This window comes from Polyodon spathula, chromosome 18 (assembly GCF_017654505.1).
Source record: "Polyodon spathula isolate WHYD16114869_AA chromosome 18, ASM1765450v1, whole genome shotgun sequence".
Classification (NCBI taxonomy): domain Eukaryota; kingdom Metazoa; phylum Chordata; class Actinopteri; order Acipenseriformes; family Polyodontidae; genus Polyodon; species Polyodon spathula.
In genome coordinates, this window is record NC_054551.1 from 26,142,396 (window position 1) to 26,160,034 (window position 17,639).

At 35.5% G+C, this 17,639-nt stretch overlaps 1 protein-coding gene across 1 annotated transcript in view; it reads left to right on the forward strand.

Moving 5' to 3' along the window:
• LOC121330800 (dihydropyrimidine dehydrogenase [NADP(+)]-like) overlaps positions 1-14,710 on the forward strand; it is a 170,987-nt gene extending 156,277 nt beyond the window's left edge. Inside the window, exons 21-23 of the mRNA XM_041277594.1 lie at positions 11,732-11,881; positions 12,308-12,448; positions 14,168-14,710. Of these exons, the coding sequence (XP_041133528.1) occupies positions 11,732-11,881; positions 12,308-12,448; positions 14,168-14,338 (462 nt within the window). The 3' untranslated portion in view covers positions 14,339-14,710. The remainder of the gene's footprint in view (positions 1-11,731; positions 11,882-12,307; positions 12,449-14,167) is intronic.
• Positions 14,711-17,639: the final 2,929 nt, after the last annotated feature.

A 17,639-nucleotide genomic window follows, 5' to 3' on the forward strand; every position in this document is an offset into this window, starting at 1 on the left:
AACATGAATGCAGCTAGTTATTTCAAACTGGGTTCAACCTCATACTAGGTCAATTTCAGTCATGCTGTAGCTGTTCATATGTGGTACCTTTCAAATGATCTGACAACATGTAGAATAAACTAAATCAGCCTTTTACTCCTTTTTTTCATACCTTTTTATAAACTTTTTCGGGTTGTTTTGTGGCGGCATATGTTTATACACTCCAGGGCTGAGCTGAACAGTTAATTTCCCTTAAAGTAGTGCAGTACAATGCTAAATGAATAGTCTTACCATTCACGTGGGGTTTATTAGTAACGGTATACAATTTTTTTTTTTTTTTTAATTTTTAAAAACTTTGTGTGGTATCTTTTCTACAGACCACGTGATCGGATAGCAGCTAGACCGTTATGTGTGAGTTAGAACTCATGAAGGACTATGAAGATACAGTAACTTTTTTTAAATCTATAGCGTTCTCTTTCAAATACTGCATATACCAAATGTAAGTACAATATACAATTAAAAACACCAACATGTCTGCAACAGAAGAAAAATGGGTAATATTTCTTGTGCTAATAAGTGGTGAAACATTTTTTTTAAAACCTTGGTTATCATCCTTTTTTAATAGAAACATTACAATTCTGTATGCAGATGGCTGAGTACAAACCTTATTGCAACCAATGCTAAATACCCACACCTTAGGAGAGGTGAGGTCATTTTCAGTAATTCAGTAATTATACTAAATAACTGAAGTTCTTTATTTTTTGTCTATATGTGTGTATAGTAAATTGTTTTTATTACAGATTTCTAGTATCTGTCAGAATGTGGTCAGTCGGTAGCTAAGCAACCAAAACGACAAATACCCTCCGTCTGCCTACTGTATTTAAGCTATGAAACTAATTGAAGCATTGAAAAGGTGTGCTTTTTAGTATGATGTGCAGTCATTTTATAGTAAGGCATTTGAATTTTAATGTTTTGAAAAATAACGCTTTGAGAGTTGCCATGTCTGTATGAAGCTTTAATTCAAGAACACCCACCTGTTGTTTTGTCACAGTATGTGAAAACCTCATTACATTTTTTTTTTTCTATTTATTTATTTATGGCAGTTAGACAAGCATACCAATTACAATAATGTTTGTCCTTCCTGATGACAGGCAGGGGTTTAAAAGCAATGTTTTGGAGAAGACAGCAGTATTCTGGAATCTGTTGGATTGAGGGTGTGAGCTTGGCTTCACCCATAAGCACTAAGAGAGCTCAAATTTGAAGTCATTGGTTCCTCTTGTCTGCTTCTTTCTGGAACCTTTCATTAGCAGCTCCTTGATGTCACTCTAGTGATGCCATGCAATTATACCTCTGACTTGTGCTCTTGTTGTTTATTTGTAGTGCACTGCTGTGTATGTTTGTTTTTAAGGGGATGGTCTGATCTAAAAACGCATACAGGGGACTATCATTCTATTTTCTGTGGGGGCTCTGGATAAATGGAAATTAGACCATACAACTGAGCAGCTCTATCAAAACTGCAAGTGTTTTTGAAACTATAAAAGCTAATGTGTACCCTATAAAATCAAGCCAGATCCATTTTAGCTCATTCTGTACGAAATTGAACATTAACGGATACTCTTCTATTTGGGAAAAAAAAAAAAAAAAAGATTTATATAAATGAGACTGTGTTCAGATACATGTAGGGTAATCCCTCATAAACAAGCAAAATCAATCTCTTTAAATCTTTAAAATTAGAGCCTATAGAGACTTGCGTGTACTGTTACGTGTTTAATTTCCATAACCTTGTTACACAAAAGGTCCTACATAATGTATCTAAAACTATGAAAGTGTTTGGACATATTGAATAGACCACACTGACTCGTTAGCCCACATTTACACAGAAAATATTGATTCTGCTTTTTTTTGGGGGGGGGGGGGGGGGGGGTGCAATATTTTTGATTTAAAAAAATAAAATAAAAGTGTAAAGAAAGTTGCCTTTGTCTAGTAGAACTGTCATTTTGACAGACATGTATCTGTTAATCTGGGAAAGGTTTGCTCTTCATTCTCCAAGTGGGTATGAAGATTTTCAAACCTAAATTACTCTGCTTGTCTTAAATTTATGCAGTTGTCTGTTTGTGACTTTTCCTAAATGCATGTATTAAATACTCTGACAGCGATTGATAGGCAGGATCGTGAAAATAAGGAAGTTATAATCCCGCCTACATAGGCCCGCCAAAGCAGTCATTTTGAGTGGCTTTTACAATACATGTTTTGATTTTGAATATAACATACAGTATTCTATTTTTTTAATATACAAGTCTGTTGTTATCTCTACCTCCACTGAGCTTACCTCAGCAGTGCCAGCTGCTTTGCCTGTATTGTCTCCTGCAGCAGTTGGTGGCGTGCCAACCATGCCAACTACTTCACCCGCAACAGTACCAAGGACAGCGACTCCAGCTGCATCGCCAGCATGAACAGGCATTCAGGAGAGTGGGAAGGATGGTACTGTTTGGAAATGTATAAATCCTGGTGTGACGCTATGGGGAGATGGGATGCACAAAATGTTTTGACTGAAACCTCAGGTCCCATGCCATACGCAAAAGCAATCTCGGTGCATTTCATTTGTTGATCGTTATGCGAATGCTACATCACATTCAACGCTGTATTGTAGCAGAGGCGCATCGGATACAAAATGATGATTGGCAAAAGTTAAAGAAAAAAAGAAGAAAAAAAAGCCTGGTGAACAAAAGTGCAAAACTTGCAACCACAGCTGTACTCCAGTGCAATTTTGAAACACAATGTCTGTGCTACGCTAACTGTTTACAAGTGCAAGCCGAGAAAGAATGTAATTATTCTTAGCTTCCTTCATACGTCATTGCCATCGAGACTGTGTGGATTTCTACAATGACAAAAAGTACAGAGTGGACATTTTAGACCAGATGGGACATCAGTACTCGGTGAAAGCTGGTTCTCACTGGTGGTCAGTTGCTGTATTTTACAATGTACTGGAATTGACAGCCATCAATTGCTTTGTTTTGTACAAGGAATGCACCAGGGGAAATATCAGTAGAGGAGATTTCATCTTGAAGCTAGCCACAGAGCTTTGGCAGAATTATTTTTAATCATAAAACCGCAAAGCAGCAGGCTGCAGCTCGACCTGGATTCAATGCTGCACCCAGTGACACACGCAAGAGAAAACAATGCCAGATAGCTAAATGCAATAAAAAATAAAACTTCTGATATCTGTGCCCAATGTGAAATAGCAGTATGTGGTAAATGCACAGAAAAAGTTGAGAAGCGTGTGGATTGTGCTAAGTCTGTTTCCCTGAAAGCGCGTTTACATTATGGGAATTGAGATATTTTATTTTTTTATGTTCATTTTATATTTTAAAAAAAAAAATCCATTTATTTACAGGTAGTGGACAAAAATATGGAAACACCTGGTTAAATGAGGGACACCAAGTGTATTGAAAGCAAGGGCTTCCACACAGTTGTGGGTCATGCATTAATTAAGCAGATAACATCCCAGCATGCTTAGGGTCATGTATAAAAATGCTGGACAGGCCTGGTTGCCTTCAATTATGGCTAGCATAGCTGCAAGAGGAGACCTCAGTGACTTTGAAAGAGGAGTGATTGTTGGGGCGCATTTGGCAGGAGCTTCAGTGACCAAGACAGATCAACTTGCTGAAGTTTCAAAAGCAACGGTGTCTACGGTGATGTCGGTAAAAGACATCATCAGCAAAGGGCAACTGTGGGCGGAAGCACATGCTCCAAGATTGTGATATCCGTGTATTATTTCTCAGTGCAAGGCACAACAGACGAGCAACTGCAGATCAATTGACTGCAAATTTCAACCTGGGGCGCGAACAGCCAGTTTCATCAAAAACAGTCCGCCAAGAACTCCACAGAGCTGGATACCATAGTCGGGTTGCAGTACACAAACCGCTCATCACATCTGGCAATGCACGTTTACGAGTCCAGTGGTGCAAAGAGCACAGGCAATGGTCTACCGGATAGTGGAGAAATGTGATATGGTCAGATGAATCATCCTTCACGATGTTCTTGACAAATGGATGCGTGCATGTGTGGCGCCAACCTAAAGAACTCTACAGCCCTGAGTGCTTGGTTCCAACAATGAAAGGTTCTGATGGTTCCGTAATGTTGTGGGGCGCATTTTCCTGGCATGGTTTGGGTGCACTCAGTCCTTTAGAAGGCAAGGTCAATGCTAATCTGTACTTAATGATACTGAGTGATCAAGTTCACCCTATGTTGCAGCCGAGATCTGAAACTTGGTGCACATACTCCTGTCATGGACAACATTCAGATTTGTACATGGAAAGAAAATCTGTAGCGTAGTTTGGTGGCCATATTGAATTTGTCAAAAATATTCAAACATCATCTTCTCTGAAACGGTTATGCCGATGGCAAGGTTGTCTAGTTTGTTAAAAGAAAGTCGCTACATAAAAAAACATGGCCGCCGTGAGCCAATCAAATTTCAGATATGGTCAATTTACATATATTGCAGTGTTTCTCTGTGGTAGACTGCGGTAGACTGATGAAACTTCATACAGTAGTAGAGGCCTATGGGGAATTAATTTCAACGAAAGTATGAAGTTGGTTGGTCATATTGTTTGGCAGCCATATTGGATTTTTTGAGCCAATTTTTCGTGCACAAATTAACACTGTTGCACGAAAAGTCACGAAACTTGGTAGGGTGGTAGAGGCCTATGGGAAGTTGTCAGAACAAAATGGAAGGTCATAGAATTTTGGCCAATTTAAAAAAATCTTCTTGTCCAAAACCACTTGGTATAGATGTGAAACTTGGGGCACATACTACCCTTCAGCCCTATATTTAGACTTATACAGCACATTTTGGCGGCCATATTGGGTTTGTCAAAAAATATTCGAATGTCTTTTTCTATGAAACAGTTATGCAGATTTAAGCGAAACTTTGCATGCACAGCCTTGCCAAGGTTTTCTGTCAAGTTTATTCAAGTCACTACATAAAAAAACATGTCTGCTGCAAGCCAATCAAATTTGAGCTATTGTCAATTTGCACATATTTGGATATATTACCTTGAATATATATATATATATATATATATATATATATATATAGATATATATATATAATACCTAACACACATATAGTTAATATGGAACACACATCTGAACCCATATATGCTTTATTCAAAAATTGCCATGACCGTGAACTTTGACCTCTCCTTTAGGTCAAGTGCAAAACTACCTTATAACTCCTTTTTAGAGTGCAGATAGGGTAATGGTTACTATGAAGCAAATCTAGCAATCCATATATGCTCATATGGTAAAATATGCTACACAGATTAGTAGAGGCCTATGGGCTACTATGCCACATGTGAAGTACGGTCATAGGACGCATGGTCTGGTGCTTGGACCCGGTCATTGCTGCTTGCAGCTATATTTTTATTTTGGGTTTTTTTAAGTACTCCTTTATATGTGGTAAGTTAGAAAGTAAACCCTTTTATGTTTAATTGTTCTTTTAAATACAGTGTTTCGGCTGTGCAAATGTTTGATATGATGTGCTTGAATAAAACTTTTGAGTTGTATCCGATGGTCTGTCTTTCATTTAAATATTGAGGTTGTTTAAAATGTAACCGTCGTATTGACTGCCGGCAGCGATTCTAGAACCGCGGAGGTTCTACTGTTAAAATGTCAAGAGAGACCAACACAACACTGTGCTGAGAGGTATACTAAGCTGACAAGTTTCATATACTTTTTTTTAATATGAATCTCTTGTAACTCAAATAACAATTGTATTTTATAAAATATAATGATGCCATTCACATTGAACATGGCAGCCACATTGCGGTCATGTGAATTTGAGATATGGGCAGCATACTCTGCATCCTATTATCCTCTAGATCAAGTTTGGTTGTGGGTATCACATGAGAAAGAGATCCATTTTAGTGTGGCTGTTTTACTGTATACAAATGGTAGTATTTTATATTTTAAGTCTTTATTAACTCACATTTTTACGTATGTGGTATATTATTATATAACACAATTATACATTGTATACTTACTGCATATACAATACATACTAAAGTATTTGCTTTGTGTACAACATGTGCTTCTACTGTAAACAAGGGATTATATTATTTAAATGAACACAAACCACTGTGTTCATTAACTATTATGTCTTCTCAATAATAATCAACCTTCATTATTTCAAAGGCAGGCTCATCTTTTGAGCCAAATATGCAATATATAAAATCACAGGGGGTTATTTATGTATACAGAAGAAATGACTGTTGAAATGGCAGATGTTACTGTACTTGCTGTGGATGTTGTATGAATTTTAAATCGCTTCTGTTTTACAGTGGTAGTGGTACTTTTGACAGGCAGGTGTGAAGTAATTCAATGCATTTTTTTTTGGTATTTATTATAGCACCCAGATTTAGAGAAAAAAAAAGCTCTTGACATATTTGTGATTTGGACAGTATTTCATTTCGCTAGCAGTGGTGCTCCCTGATTGCTTGGGACACGTGCTTAGTAGATTATGCATAACACCCAATACCTTCATTAAAATGGCCACAGTTCACCAGTTTCGGGAGCTTCAAATGAACTCGGAATGTATTATTATACAACAAATAGGCTGCTATCATGCAGAACATAAGACAAGCAAAAGGCAGCTTAGGCTTAATGAGGCTAAGTGAGTGTCTCCCCAGCACCATGGCCACATGACGGCCTTTTTTTTTTTTTTCTTTTTTTTTTTCCCTCAACAGGCCAAATCTTTGGTTCTATAATTGTATGTTTATGCACCTCTGAGGCTAATGCACATTGTAATGTATTGTAATGAAAAATATAAAAAAAAAAAAAAAAAAAAAATCAACATTTAGATTAGAACATGTGCTTTCCCTGTTAAATTAATGACAGCTGAACATGGAGATAAATCTGGGTTTTCATAAGTAATTAATTATGGCACACTGCATTACTTTAGAAAGAATAAATTGCACCATTTTTATTTATCTTTTTTGGCTCATAGCCTGACCTTTTGTTTTATTTTTTTTTAATTGGCAATGTGTGTTTTAGATGTCAATAAACGTTACTAGAAAGAGAAGTGTTGCAAAAAATAAAATAAACTGGTATCCGGCAATTTTTTCAAATAGTGAAATATAATTAACTGGTGTCTGTGTACAATCTTCTGTGCATTTGCCTTTACATTCCCCAAAGTTTTGGCTGTTGGGACAGCAGATTCCTCCCTCCTTATTTTTTTCGTACCTTTTATTTAAGACATACAGTTATACTGCTGCTTCTTGTAGTGACTGGAGGTTGTAAATTTCTGTGGAAACAAAATAAAAGTGGGATGCTAGTACTAGGGGAAAATGCCTGCCTGTAGTAGTGCGTTTTTTTTAAATATGGGTTATATGGGTTTAAAAGTCCGCCACCTTTAAAATAAAGTCTAGATTTACGTAACACATGCTTATATCTTGGTACTCTCCTGTGTTCATACAAACAAACATTCCTTCTTGCCAAAAGCACAGAAAGCCTTATTTATCTTACCAGTACTGTAAATCAGAGACCATTGAGCTCCTTCTATCTAGAGGTATTTTATGTTGCATAGCATAGTTTTAATTTGTATTGCCACACTTCCCGTAATGCATTAGCTTGAAAGATCTCAGCTAGGCTTATGAGGCGATACAATGCATTGTCTATCTTCCGGATTGCTATCAGCTTGCAGTGGCGAGATGAAGTGGAAAGGCAAGAATCAAGCAGCAACTGTGACTGATACAGCACATCCTCAGCATGCCTCATGTCCGACTCGCTCTCATCTGATAGATTTTACTCATTACCCTCAGGGTACTTCACATTTCCTTTCCAGCTCATAGCAAATAGACACGTTTCGCTTCTCCTCACGTACTGTCTGCCATGACGGCGAGGCTATAAAATTTTATATGCTTTTTAAGAAAAATTATACAGGACTAGTAAAGCCCAGAACACATGGCGTATGTACCTGTGTGTATTTAATGGTAGAATTAAAAGATGTTTGGCAGAATCAGGATTTCAAGCTGAGCTTTGTGTATACTCATAAATAATTTGTTTGCTGTAGAACAGAGAGGAATATAACAAATAAAAGCATTCACTGATAATATAAATGGGACAATAACTTCAGCAAAATGTGACTTTCCATCATTGTAATGCAAAGAGAACTGAGCACTAACTTGCGTAAAGCTTTCCAATACATTGCTGGTTTTTGGGCATGCAGTTCACCTCCAATAACAGAGCACTAGTAGTAGACTGGGTTTCTTCTCTGCACTGTACTGTATATCTTAATTTAAAGCACTTCGTCATCTCTGGTAAATGATGTTAACCTGGCCGACTCCTATTTGCATAAACAGGAGGGTTGTCCTTTTTTCATTTGTCCACCAAACTGAAGACAAACTGCCTGCCAGTCTCTTTATTTATTTATTTATTTATTTTAATTCCTTTTTCGTGATCAGGGAAACAGAGTGAGTAGAAAACTTTCACTCTATAAACTGTCGTGAATATGGTAATCTCTTGAAATCACTGCAAGCAGTTACTCCAGTTAAGCACATGCTATGGAAATTAATCTTTTCTTTTATTGGAGTCTGTTTTTATTGGGGAATGCGCTGCTGTCCAGTACCTTGCAGGACTCCAGCTGTGCATGAAGATAATGCACTGATGGTGAACACTTTATTGTACCACTTTTCTGAGAGAAAGGTCACATCTACAGTAGAGATGTTAATTGCCTAGCTACTCAGATGTATGTGATAACATACATTATGATGGCAGTCACATCTACACATATATTATTGTGCAGGTGTTGTGTTTACATTTGCATGTACAGGACATTTTGAATTTCCTAAATTGAAGTACCTGTTGTTAACATTACATATATTTGCATGCATGGGTTTACAGCCATCTAATCTACTGCGTCAGTGTGATTCTTACTGCTTGTGTTCCCCTGTGAAGGGCTATACTATCAAAGGGCTGTTACTTCTAAAATCACTGGACAAGCCTGTACAGTACATCACATCACAAGCGGCTGGAGCTGAAATGCGATGACATATACACTAAATAAGTATAGTGGAAGTCATGTGAGATAAATACCGCACTTTACTCCAAAGAGAAGCCTCATTCCAACCTTCGAGCGCTACTGTGAAGTGGGTTGATATCATGTTTACATACCAGACAACTAAGCCAATAAATGGACTGTAGTTTTTCCAAGCTATACAGTAAAACTACAAAATGCAAGCTACTGGCAATTATATTATTAAAACATGTATGTCCTTTATATTCATGTACCAGCTAATTAAAAACACCCACACGTGGCTGTTGTGGAATACCTCAGTTGTGAAATCATTACAGTTTTTTTAAAAAAAGTTAATCAAACTGGCAGATCAGTCAAGGTTGGTGGTTTTTGTGTTATATCAGTTTCACTCAACACTGAAAATTGAACACTGGGAAGTATTCTTTTAAATAACTAAAGGCTGTCTTCACTCCTGAACATTATTCTTGATTGGGATGTAAAATTTTCCTAAGATGTTCCATTACAGTGCTAGAAAATCGATGTTAAATATGTCATATTTAAAACTATAATTGTAATAAAATCAAGATAGTATAATATAATTCGCACTGCATATTTTACTTATTCCTAACCACTCAATTATCTTTGAGCTAGCAAAGTATAATAAATTACTTTTTTTTTTAAATACTTTCACAAGACTTTTTGTTTAAAGGCTATAACTTGATTTATTATGCTATCAGCCTCAGCCTGCCAGTGCATGGCTCAAGACGGAGAGGGGTTTTAGTGAAAGATGCATGCTATCTTGAGATGGGTTGGATTTAGCACCTCCACTGGGAACAAATACATCAATGATGTGTCCCAGGGTAAACCATTAGAAAAAAACTAACCACCATTGTCAAAGATGTGCCCATGTCTCATCAAGATACTGCTGATGTTCCTGACTGAAAACAACATTTTAATGTATTTATTTATTTTGTTTTCTTTGGTCAAATATAGGACTAAAGTCAATTCCAACATTGATGTACATAAAAAAAAAAAAAGAAAAACGTTCCTTCTTCCCCCAAATCCATATTTATTTCAGTCGAGTATCTGTATTCTAGGGATGTTCAGTTGTATGTTATAGAAGCATTAGCATTCAACGCAGTAGGCTTTTCAGCTTCATAAAGTGATTGTAGTTAACAGTAATTCCATAAATGGGCTACACCATGCATGTACATTCAGAATAATAAAAACCTGTTTTAGCAAAGAAAACTGTTTGCGCTTCCTTGACTGGTTCACCTGAAGAGGGAAATTGTATCTACCCCTTCAGGACCATCTCTCCTGTCAGTAACCAACCAAAGGCAAGCGGGCAAACTTTCTTAACCTCTGCAAATACCAGATATCTCATTTTAAAATGAAAATTACATGTTTGGTAAAAATATGTTTCTTTCAAAACTGCACGTTTAAGAACAACAGTACGTGGTGAATGGCATATATGACTTGTGAAATGATTGTATTCGCTACAGCCACTTTAAGTGCCCTGAGCCAGAGGCAGGCACTGAGAATGAACAGTTGGATTGTCAGGATGTGAATTCTGTAGTGAACCAAAAAATAATTCAATGCGTATTTGTTTTGTTCGAGAGCAAGTGGGCATTTAACAATTAGTTATTAGAAATGTAATAGATTTGTGTTTTTAATTAAAATTAAAACAGGATTTGTGGATGTAAAATAACGACATTTATATTAGTGTTTTGTTTTGTTAGGTGCTTTCCAGGGCTTATTGTCTTTTAGGTTTTTATGGTTTGCATTTATTGTAGCCTTTGTACTGTAAAATCATCCAATATATTTGCAAATATATTCATTTGCCAACATCGTGGATTACTACATTGGACAGGAACTGCTTGCTTAAGCAGAATGATCCATGTATTCCAAGCTTGCATACTTTTAATACTAAACAGGAACTGACATTGGTAAGGGATACAGCAATTTAATATACAGTATTTGCACTTGCATGTTGTATTTTTAAGCACATTTGATTAATACAATAATGGTTCTAACACAATACAAAAAAGTCAGGTCATCTATGTATTTAATAATGAGAAAAGTGCATGTCTATTCGTGAATTTATATGAGTGAAGGCTTGCCTCAAATGCTAAGCCCTGTGTAATGCACTGTGATTGATTAGCAGAGGGTTCTAAGGAACTGTCTACAGTATGTCCAGTAAAGTGGCATCAGCAATATCTGGGAATTGGGTTTGCTAATAAAATGCAGAATGGCAACGATCCTGCTTCCAGTTCAAGGCTCTCAGAAGAAAAGAAAAAACAAAAGCAGCCACTATAGTTAGTAGCAGACGCAATAAAAGTAACACTGCTTTAGAAGCTGTTTTCTGATTTGTGAAATAGCAACTCCAACAACATGCTTACTGCTAAACCCTCATTATTGAAATGTTCATTTTTATCAGAGGTCACTAGACCTTGAGCTTTTCATCAAGATCTTGTTAGATTAACCATTGTTCTGGCTGGCAGTTGACATAAGGTATTTTAACAGAAAGCACTTTTGTAATGTTAATTCAGCTTTTTACGTTCTCAAAAATCACAGGTTACAGCCTTAGGACAGCGGCAGAAAAAAACAAAGCAATTAACAATGAAAGAAAAGTCATCATGTTAGAGTGTGACTTGTGAAAGTAAGACATCAGCCTTTTTAGAATTAGAATAAATCTAGTCCTGAGCGGTGTTCACGTTTCAATCTGTTTTCTTTTTACAGAAGTTGCCCAGTTTTGGCCCGTACCTTGAGGAAAGAAAGAAGATTTTAGCCGAGTATAAACTGAAATTAAAGAGTACCAATGACTCCATTGTGATTGAGCCTAATGAAGAAAAAACATATATGGCAAAAAAGCCCATTCCCACTGTTCAGGTAGGTGCCAAATATGTAAAGCTCTATTAACCATAACAATATTCTATATGAATTATTGTGGATGTGAAACATGAAGCCTGCTGTCATGTTTTATTCAACATCTAGAAAATTCATGAAATACCTTTGGGAAAATATTGAGGATCCATTTATTCTTGCATTAATGTTCATTTGTAGGGAACATATTATCCAAGTACAACCCTTAATCCTATATGAGCTCTTGTTGGGGCCTCACATAAAGCAATAAGACCATGAGTGTCCACACACTTCCAAACTTGTATGAGATATTTAAATGTCATTTTGTTATCCCTTAGAAATGAAAAGATACATTTTGTGCATACTGTTGATGTATATCAAGGTCATCAGCATTTTTATATGAAAATTCTGTGTTTTTAAATTAGCCTTTAAGTAATTTTATTTACTGTTTAGGATGTGATTGCCAGAGCTCTGAAACACATTGGGGCATATGGACTGCTGGACAACAGGGAGCAAGTGGTGGCCTTGATTGACGAGGAGATGTGCATTAACTGTGGCAAATGTTACATGACCTGTAATGACTCTGGCTACCAGGTACGAAGGCAGTTGTAATTAGCCAAATGCCACCTTGAGTTTTCCTTAAACCGCCACTGTGTCAGAAAGCACCAGGCTACCATCGGGAATAATTATGGCTTGCAATTCAGAATAGCGACTGCAGTTGTTTCGACAACATTCTTCTCCGGCTGTAGAGTGAGTTAATTATACAAAAAATGAACTGGGTTTTGGGCATTTTCTATACTCCAGAGTCCAGTTTAGCTACGTCTTAGTAAAACAAAATATGCCATCTGAGTGAATCTATTGTATACCATATATTTTCAGATATCTGAAATGTTTCATTAATAAGACGTTTCTTGTTCTCAGTGTCTAGTAAGTACCGGTGACATTGTAAACCCTGTACAGAATGCTGGTTTGGCATAGCATGTCAGATGAACTTGCCTTAATATTTTCTAATGCTGATATCTCCAACCTCTTATAGGCTTTAGTCCTACAAATACCTTGATATAGTTTGTTGTTAATTGACAACAAAAGTTTAGACCAATAGGGGTGTAAATGGTTTTGAGTTTAAACGTTAGTAAAGTGTCAAACATTTTTAATTTTGCGTAATCGTTTAACAGAAGATTGCCATTAGTAAATTTTACTATTAACGCGTTTCTCAGTCGTGATTGAGATATACAAATGGATTAACAGGTATCGATTGCATTTAAGGAGAGTAGAAAAGCAGATGTAAAAGACCGTATATACAGTAATTTATAGAAAGCTATTTATTTTTAAATGTTCAGAGCCCTTGCAGCCAATGCACTTTCCCATTTCTGTTTTCTCGTGCTGTTGAGACCGCACATTGAGAGGAACGCGTACTACCCCCCTTACACAGCGTCTCTTCAATTTTTTTATTTTTTAATTTTAACATTTAAACTATATACCCTTATAGACCAATAAACCTATTATATAAATAGTCCACAATAGTGTTGTATGTGTAGTTCTGATTGGAGAAGGAATCGATGCAGTGGCATTTTTGATAGTGGTCTTTAAATCACAATATAGTCTGGTGGTTTATAAATGCCACCAATGCTGCATAAGACAGAGCGTAATGGTTTTACCCTACAGTGTTCGTATTGAAAAAATTAGGGAATTATCCATTGTGAGGTATAATCTTTGGAGAAAAGATCCTTTAGTGTGCTTACCTATTATTAATGGCTTGCAATTATAGGAAACATGAATCATTGATTGGATTCTAAAATAACTGACACATGACCTGAAAATAATAATAATAATGTTGCTGTTATGTCTTTTTCAATTAATTATAAATTATGCCTCTTAAATAAAGTGGATTTTGTTGTATTCTTGTGTGTGTGTGTATACATACATACATACATACATACTGTACATACATGCATACACATACACATATAAATGAGACATTGTTACTGAAACAATAAAAAATGTAAGGAAGCAAAATGCATAATTTAATATGAATTCCCTTAGTTACTAACAAGCTATTGTAGTTATATAAAACATGTGTTCCAGTAAGACATGGGGGGGGGGGGGTTCAAATAGGTCAGTCACACTGTGACCTTTTTTCACATTTCTGAAGTGTGGCTTTATAACAAGTACAGCATGTGTGGTGAACAGCTGGAGAGCTTTGATTTATTATTTCCTATATATATATATATTAAAAAAAACTGCTCAAAGAACTGCTTCTGACTGGCACCTAATAATAATACTAATTAAATAGCCCTTTGTTTCCTTTTTCAGGCTATTAAGTTTGACCCTGAAACCCACCTGCCTACGGTTACTGACAGCTGCACAGGGTGCAACTTGTGCCTCAGTGTGTGCCCCATAATCGACTGCATCACAATGGTTACCAGGACAACGCTTTATGAGCCAAAGAGAGGTGTGCCTCTTGCTGTTGAGCCGTTGTGCTGAAGAAGCCCAGGTTCACCCATTGAGGAAGGACCTAACATGCACAGCATTGATTAGTGTTATAATTGTTGTGTGAAAAATTACCTTTATTATAAAAAATGAATAATTAGTCAGACAAATTGCCTTATATTCCCAAGCCAATTATGTAGAAATAATTGTGTGAGCACAAGTAGTTTTAAACAATAGCACAAAGGCAAGGCTATGATATTGAAACAAGAGGGATGAAGCTCGTACCTTAACCAATATAACATTTCCAAATAATGGAAGTGCTGGCAGTTTCTCTGTGCTGTTCAGCATTAAAAAAACAAAACAAAAAAAAACACTTGCAATGCAGCTTTTGTAATCAAAGATTTTAATAAAGCAAGTTCTTTACTATCAAGATACAATTGTAAATTTATTTTATATCTACACCCATGCATTTATTTGTTGCAAAAGACCTGTATTATGTCACATGTGATTTTTTTAGTTGCTCAAAAAAAAAAACAACATACAACATTTTTGTTGTTTACATTGTTTAGAAATCTTTTAAGATGTTTATATATATATATATATATATATATATATATATATATATATATATATATATATATATATATATATATATATATATTTTATTTCCTAATTTAATTTAAAAGTATGTGGTTTACTAAATGAGTGGCATATATACACCAGATATAATGTATGCCTGCAAACTTGTGATACAGAACAGTGTGCCTTTACCTTGGAGGTGATTAGAAGTTACTAACACGATTTTACGCTTCACCTGCTGTATACAATCACAAAAAACACAATTCATGACATCTGCCCTGACCGTTTCCCTGTGCATTATTTCCTCAATATCTGTATGTTTGAAATATGTCACTTTGGGTTTGCAAACAAAGGGGCAAATTAATACATTTATTACAATTAGAGATTAAGAACAAAAAAATTCTTACAGGTTTTGCATCGTCTAGATAATCTCCAATTTGCTATGGCCAAAATTTTTGCATTACCTTCTCAAACTCATTAACTCATTTTGCTTCATAAAGTCAAATGAGACCTGCTGAATAATGTTACGTTAACATATTGAATTGCGTATCGCTTTGTAGTTTTCCATTTACTTAATGAAAATGAAAAATGTGACCTTCAGAAATCTAACCTGAAATAACTATAACACTATTATGGCTTCCGGTAGACTTCTGAGATATCATTTTGTAGTTTTTGATTACATGATAAATAAAAGATCAAAATTATGATCATAGAGTTTTTTTTTTAAATGTCTCAATCCTAAAATTCTAGATAAAAAAATTTAAAGTTTTGGCCATAGCTGTCTATGCCAATATCATTTGAACTGTTGCGTTACAAATCTACCAAACACGAAGCAAACCAACTTCTAGATTAATAGCATTATTTTGTAAGAATAAATCAAGAATGTTTTATTTTTTTTTCTGTACTTTAGAAGTTATATGGAATCTCTGTTAAAATGAGTTTTAACATAAATCTTGCTTCACATTCACAGTAGGTGTCTGCCTATGTAAATGTATCATTCGCTGAAAGTCGTTTACACAGAAGAAATATATGGTCAAGCCAGTTCTGTCATCATCATAATTTATGATGCATGAAGTTAATCCATTTCCTTACATAATGTTAACATAGACATAGTAAAGGCTCTGAATTCACTCCCCATTTCTGTCAGTTTAGATCCATCTTTCAGAGTAAACTGTTATGCAAAGAAACTGGATATAATTTATGCGAATTGGCTTTTCAGATGCATTGAACATTTTCAATTAAACTATTTAGACAGGCAAACACAAATTATAGGATAGCTTGAAAGTGGAGCGCTTCCTCCAGTTGCAATTGTATTAATCAGTTCATGCAATTAACATTAGTAGATGTTAGATACACAGCTCTTTAAGACCACTGGAGGTAGTCTGAGAATCACTTTGGCAATAATTTGGTGCCTTTATGGTTATGGCCGAGCATATTTCAAAACCAGACTTTTTTTGTTTGTTTGTTTTTCTAGAAAGACAAAGTATTATGATAGACATTCCTCACTGTTAGAAATACAATTTATTTCTCATGTTTTATTTATTTATTTATTCATTTTTAAACAGTATAGCTAGCAGTCATTCAGTCTTGGTGTTTGTTCATACTGTAGTAACAAAATCAGTGTTGCAGTAAATGTATTTTTCTCATTTGTTTTGCAATTAAAAAACATGGTTTACTTGATTAGTACTAGTTTTAGACTTGTTAAATGGATGTTAGTCCTTAAATATGGAGCCTAGTGTTGGTAATCTGCATTTCATGTGATTGGGAAGCTGTGCAGATTTAGAAACTCACTTGTATACAGCCCAACAGTATCAGAATAAGGGGGACAGGGGACGGGATGACACTTGATATAAACCTTAGTTTTGCATTGCATTTGAATTAATTCCATACACAGGTCCAACACTGAGCAGGACATTATGTAAATTGCTTTTTCCAGTTAAAATGGCAAAGACCTCAAGCAAAGATGACCAAGCATAAAATACAATGTTAAGGCGGTGGTGGTGTTATCTCTTCTCATTAAAGTCAGAGTGGATATTGATCTATTACGCTGTATTTGGGATATTGCCTAGAACTCACAAACCCAATTAAAAAATAATCAGGTTGCTTTTTTCATCAATTTTGCTTGGAATATAAATTGTCATGTAAGGGTGTTTGGTGTTTTAACAACAATAAAATATTTTGTATTTTTTATTGTTTATTGTTCTAGGCCTCAAAAGAGCCTGACCATTGTAATTCGAGAGCTAAAGTTAGTGGAACAGAAAGGAAATTGCAGTGTCAGTAATATTCTTGTAAAAAAAAAAAAAAAAAAAAAAAAAAAAAACAACAACAACATTCCTTTGTTCAAAGGAAACTATGGATCACAGCATATTAGAATTCTGTTAACATATTGCAGAACACACCTCTGCCCCGTTATCTTCAACATGTTACCACATTATCTTCATCTTGCTACAGTCCAAACTATTAGGAATTATTAACCATGTTCTGCTGTGAACAGCAGAAGTAATATTTAAATTAAATACTACTTTTAAAAGTGGTGTTTGCTAAAGCCTATGCTTCCAGTATATGGTGGGCATTCAAATTTGCTACAGTGTTATCATTTCAAAAATATAATATAAAAGATGCTAAACATTCAATAAGGACAACCCCTAAAACAACAAGCTTCATGCATTATGACACTTGTCTGTCTTAATTTGGTTTGTTGTTCAGTCTCTTCTTTTGGAGACACCTGGTGCTGCCTTATGGTATGGATGCATTTTATTGGCTTGATACAGTATGC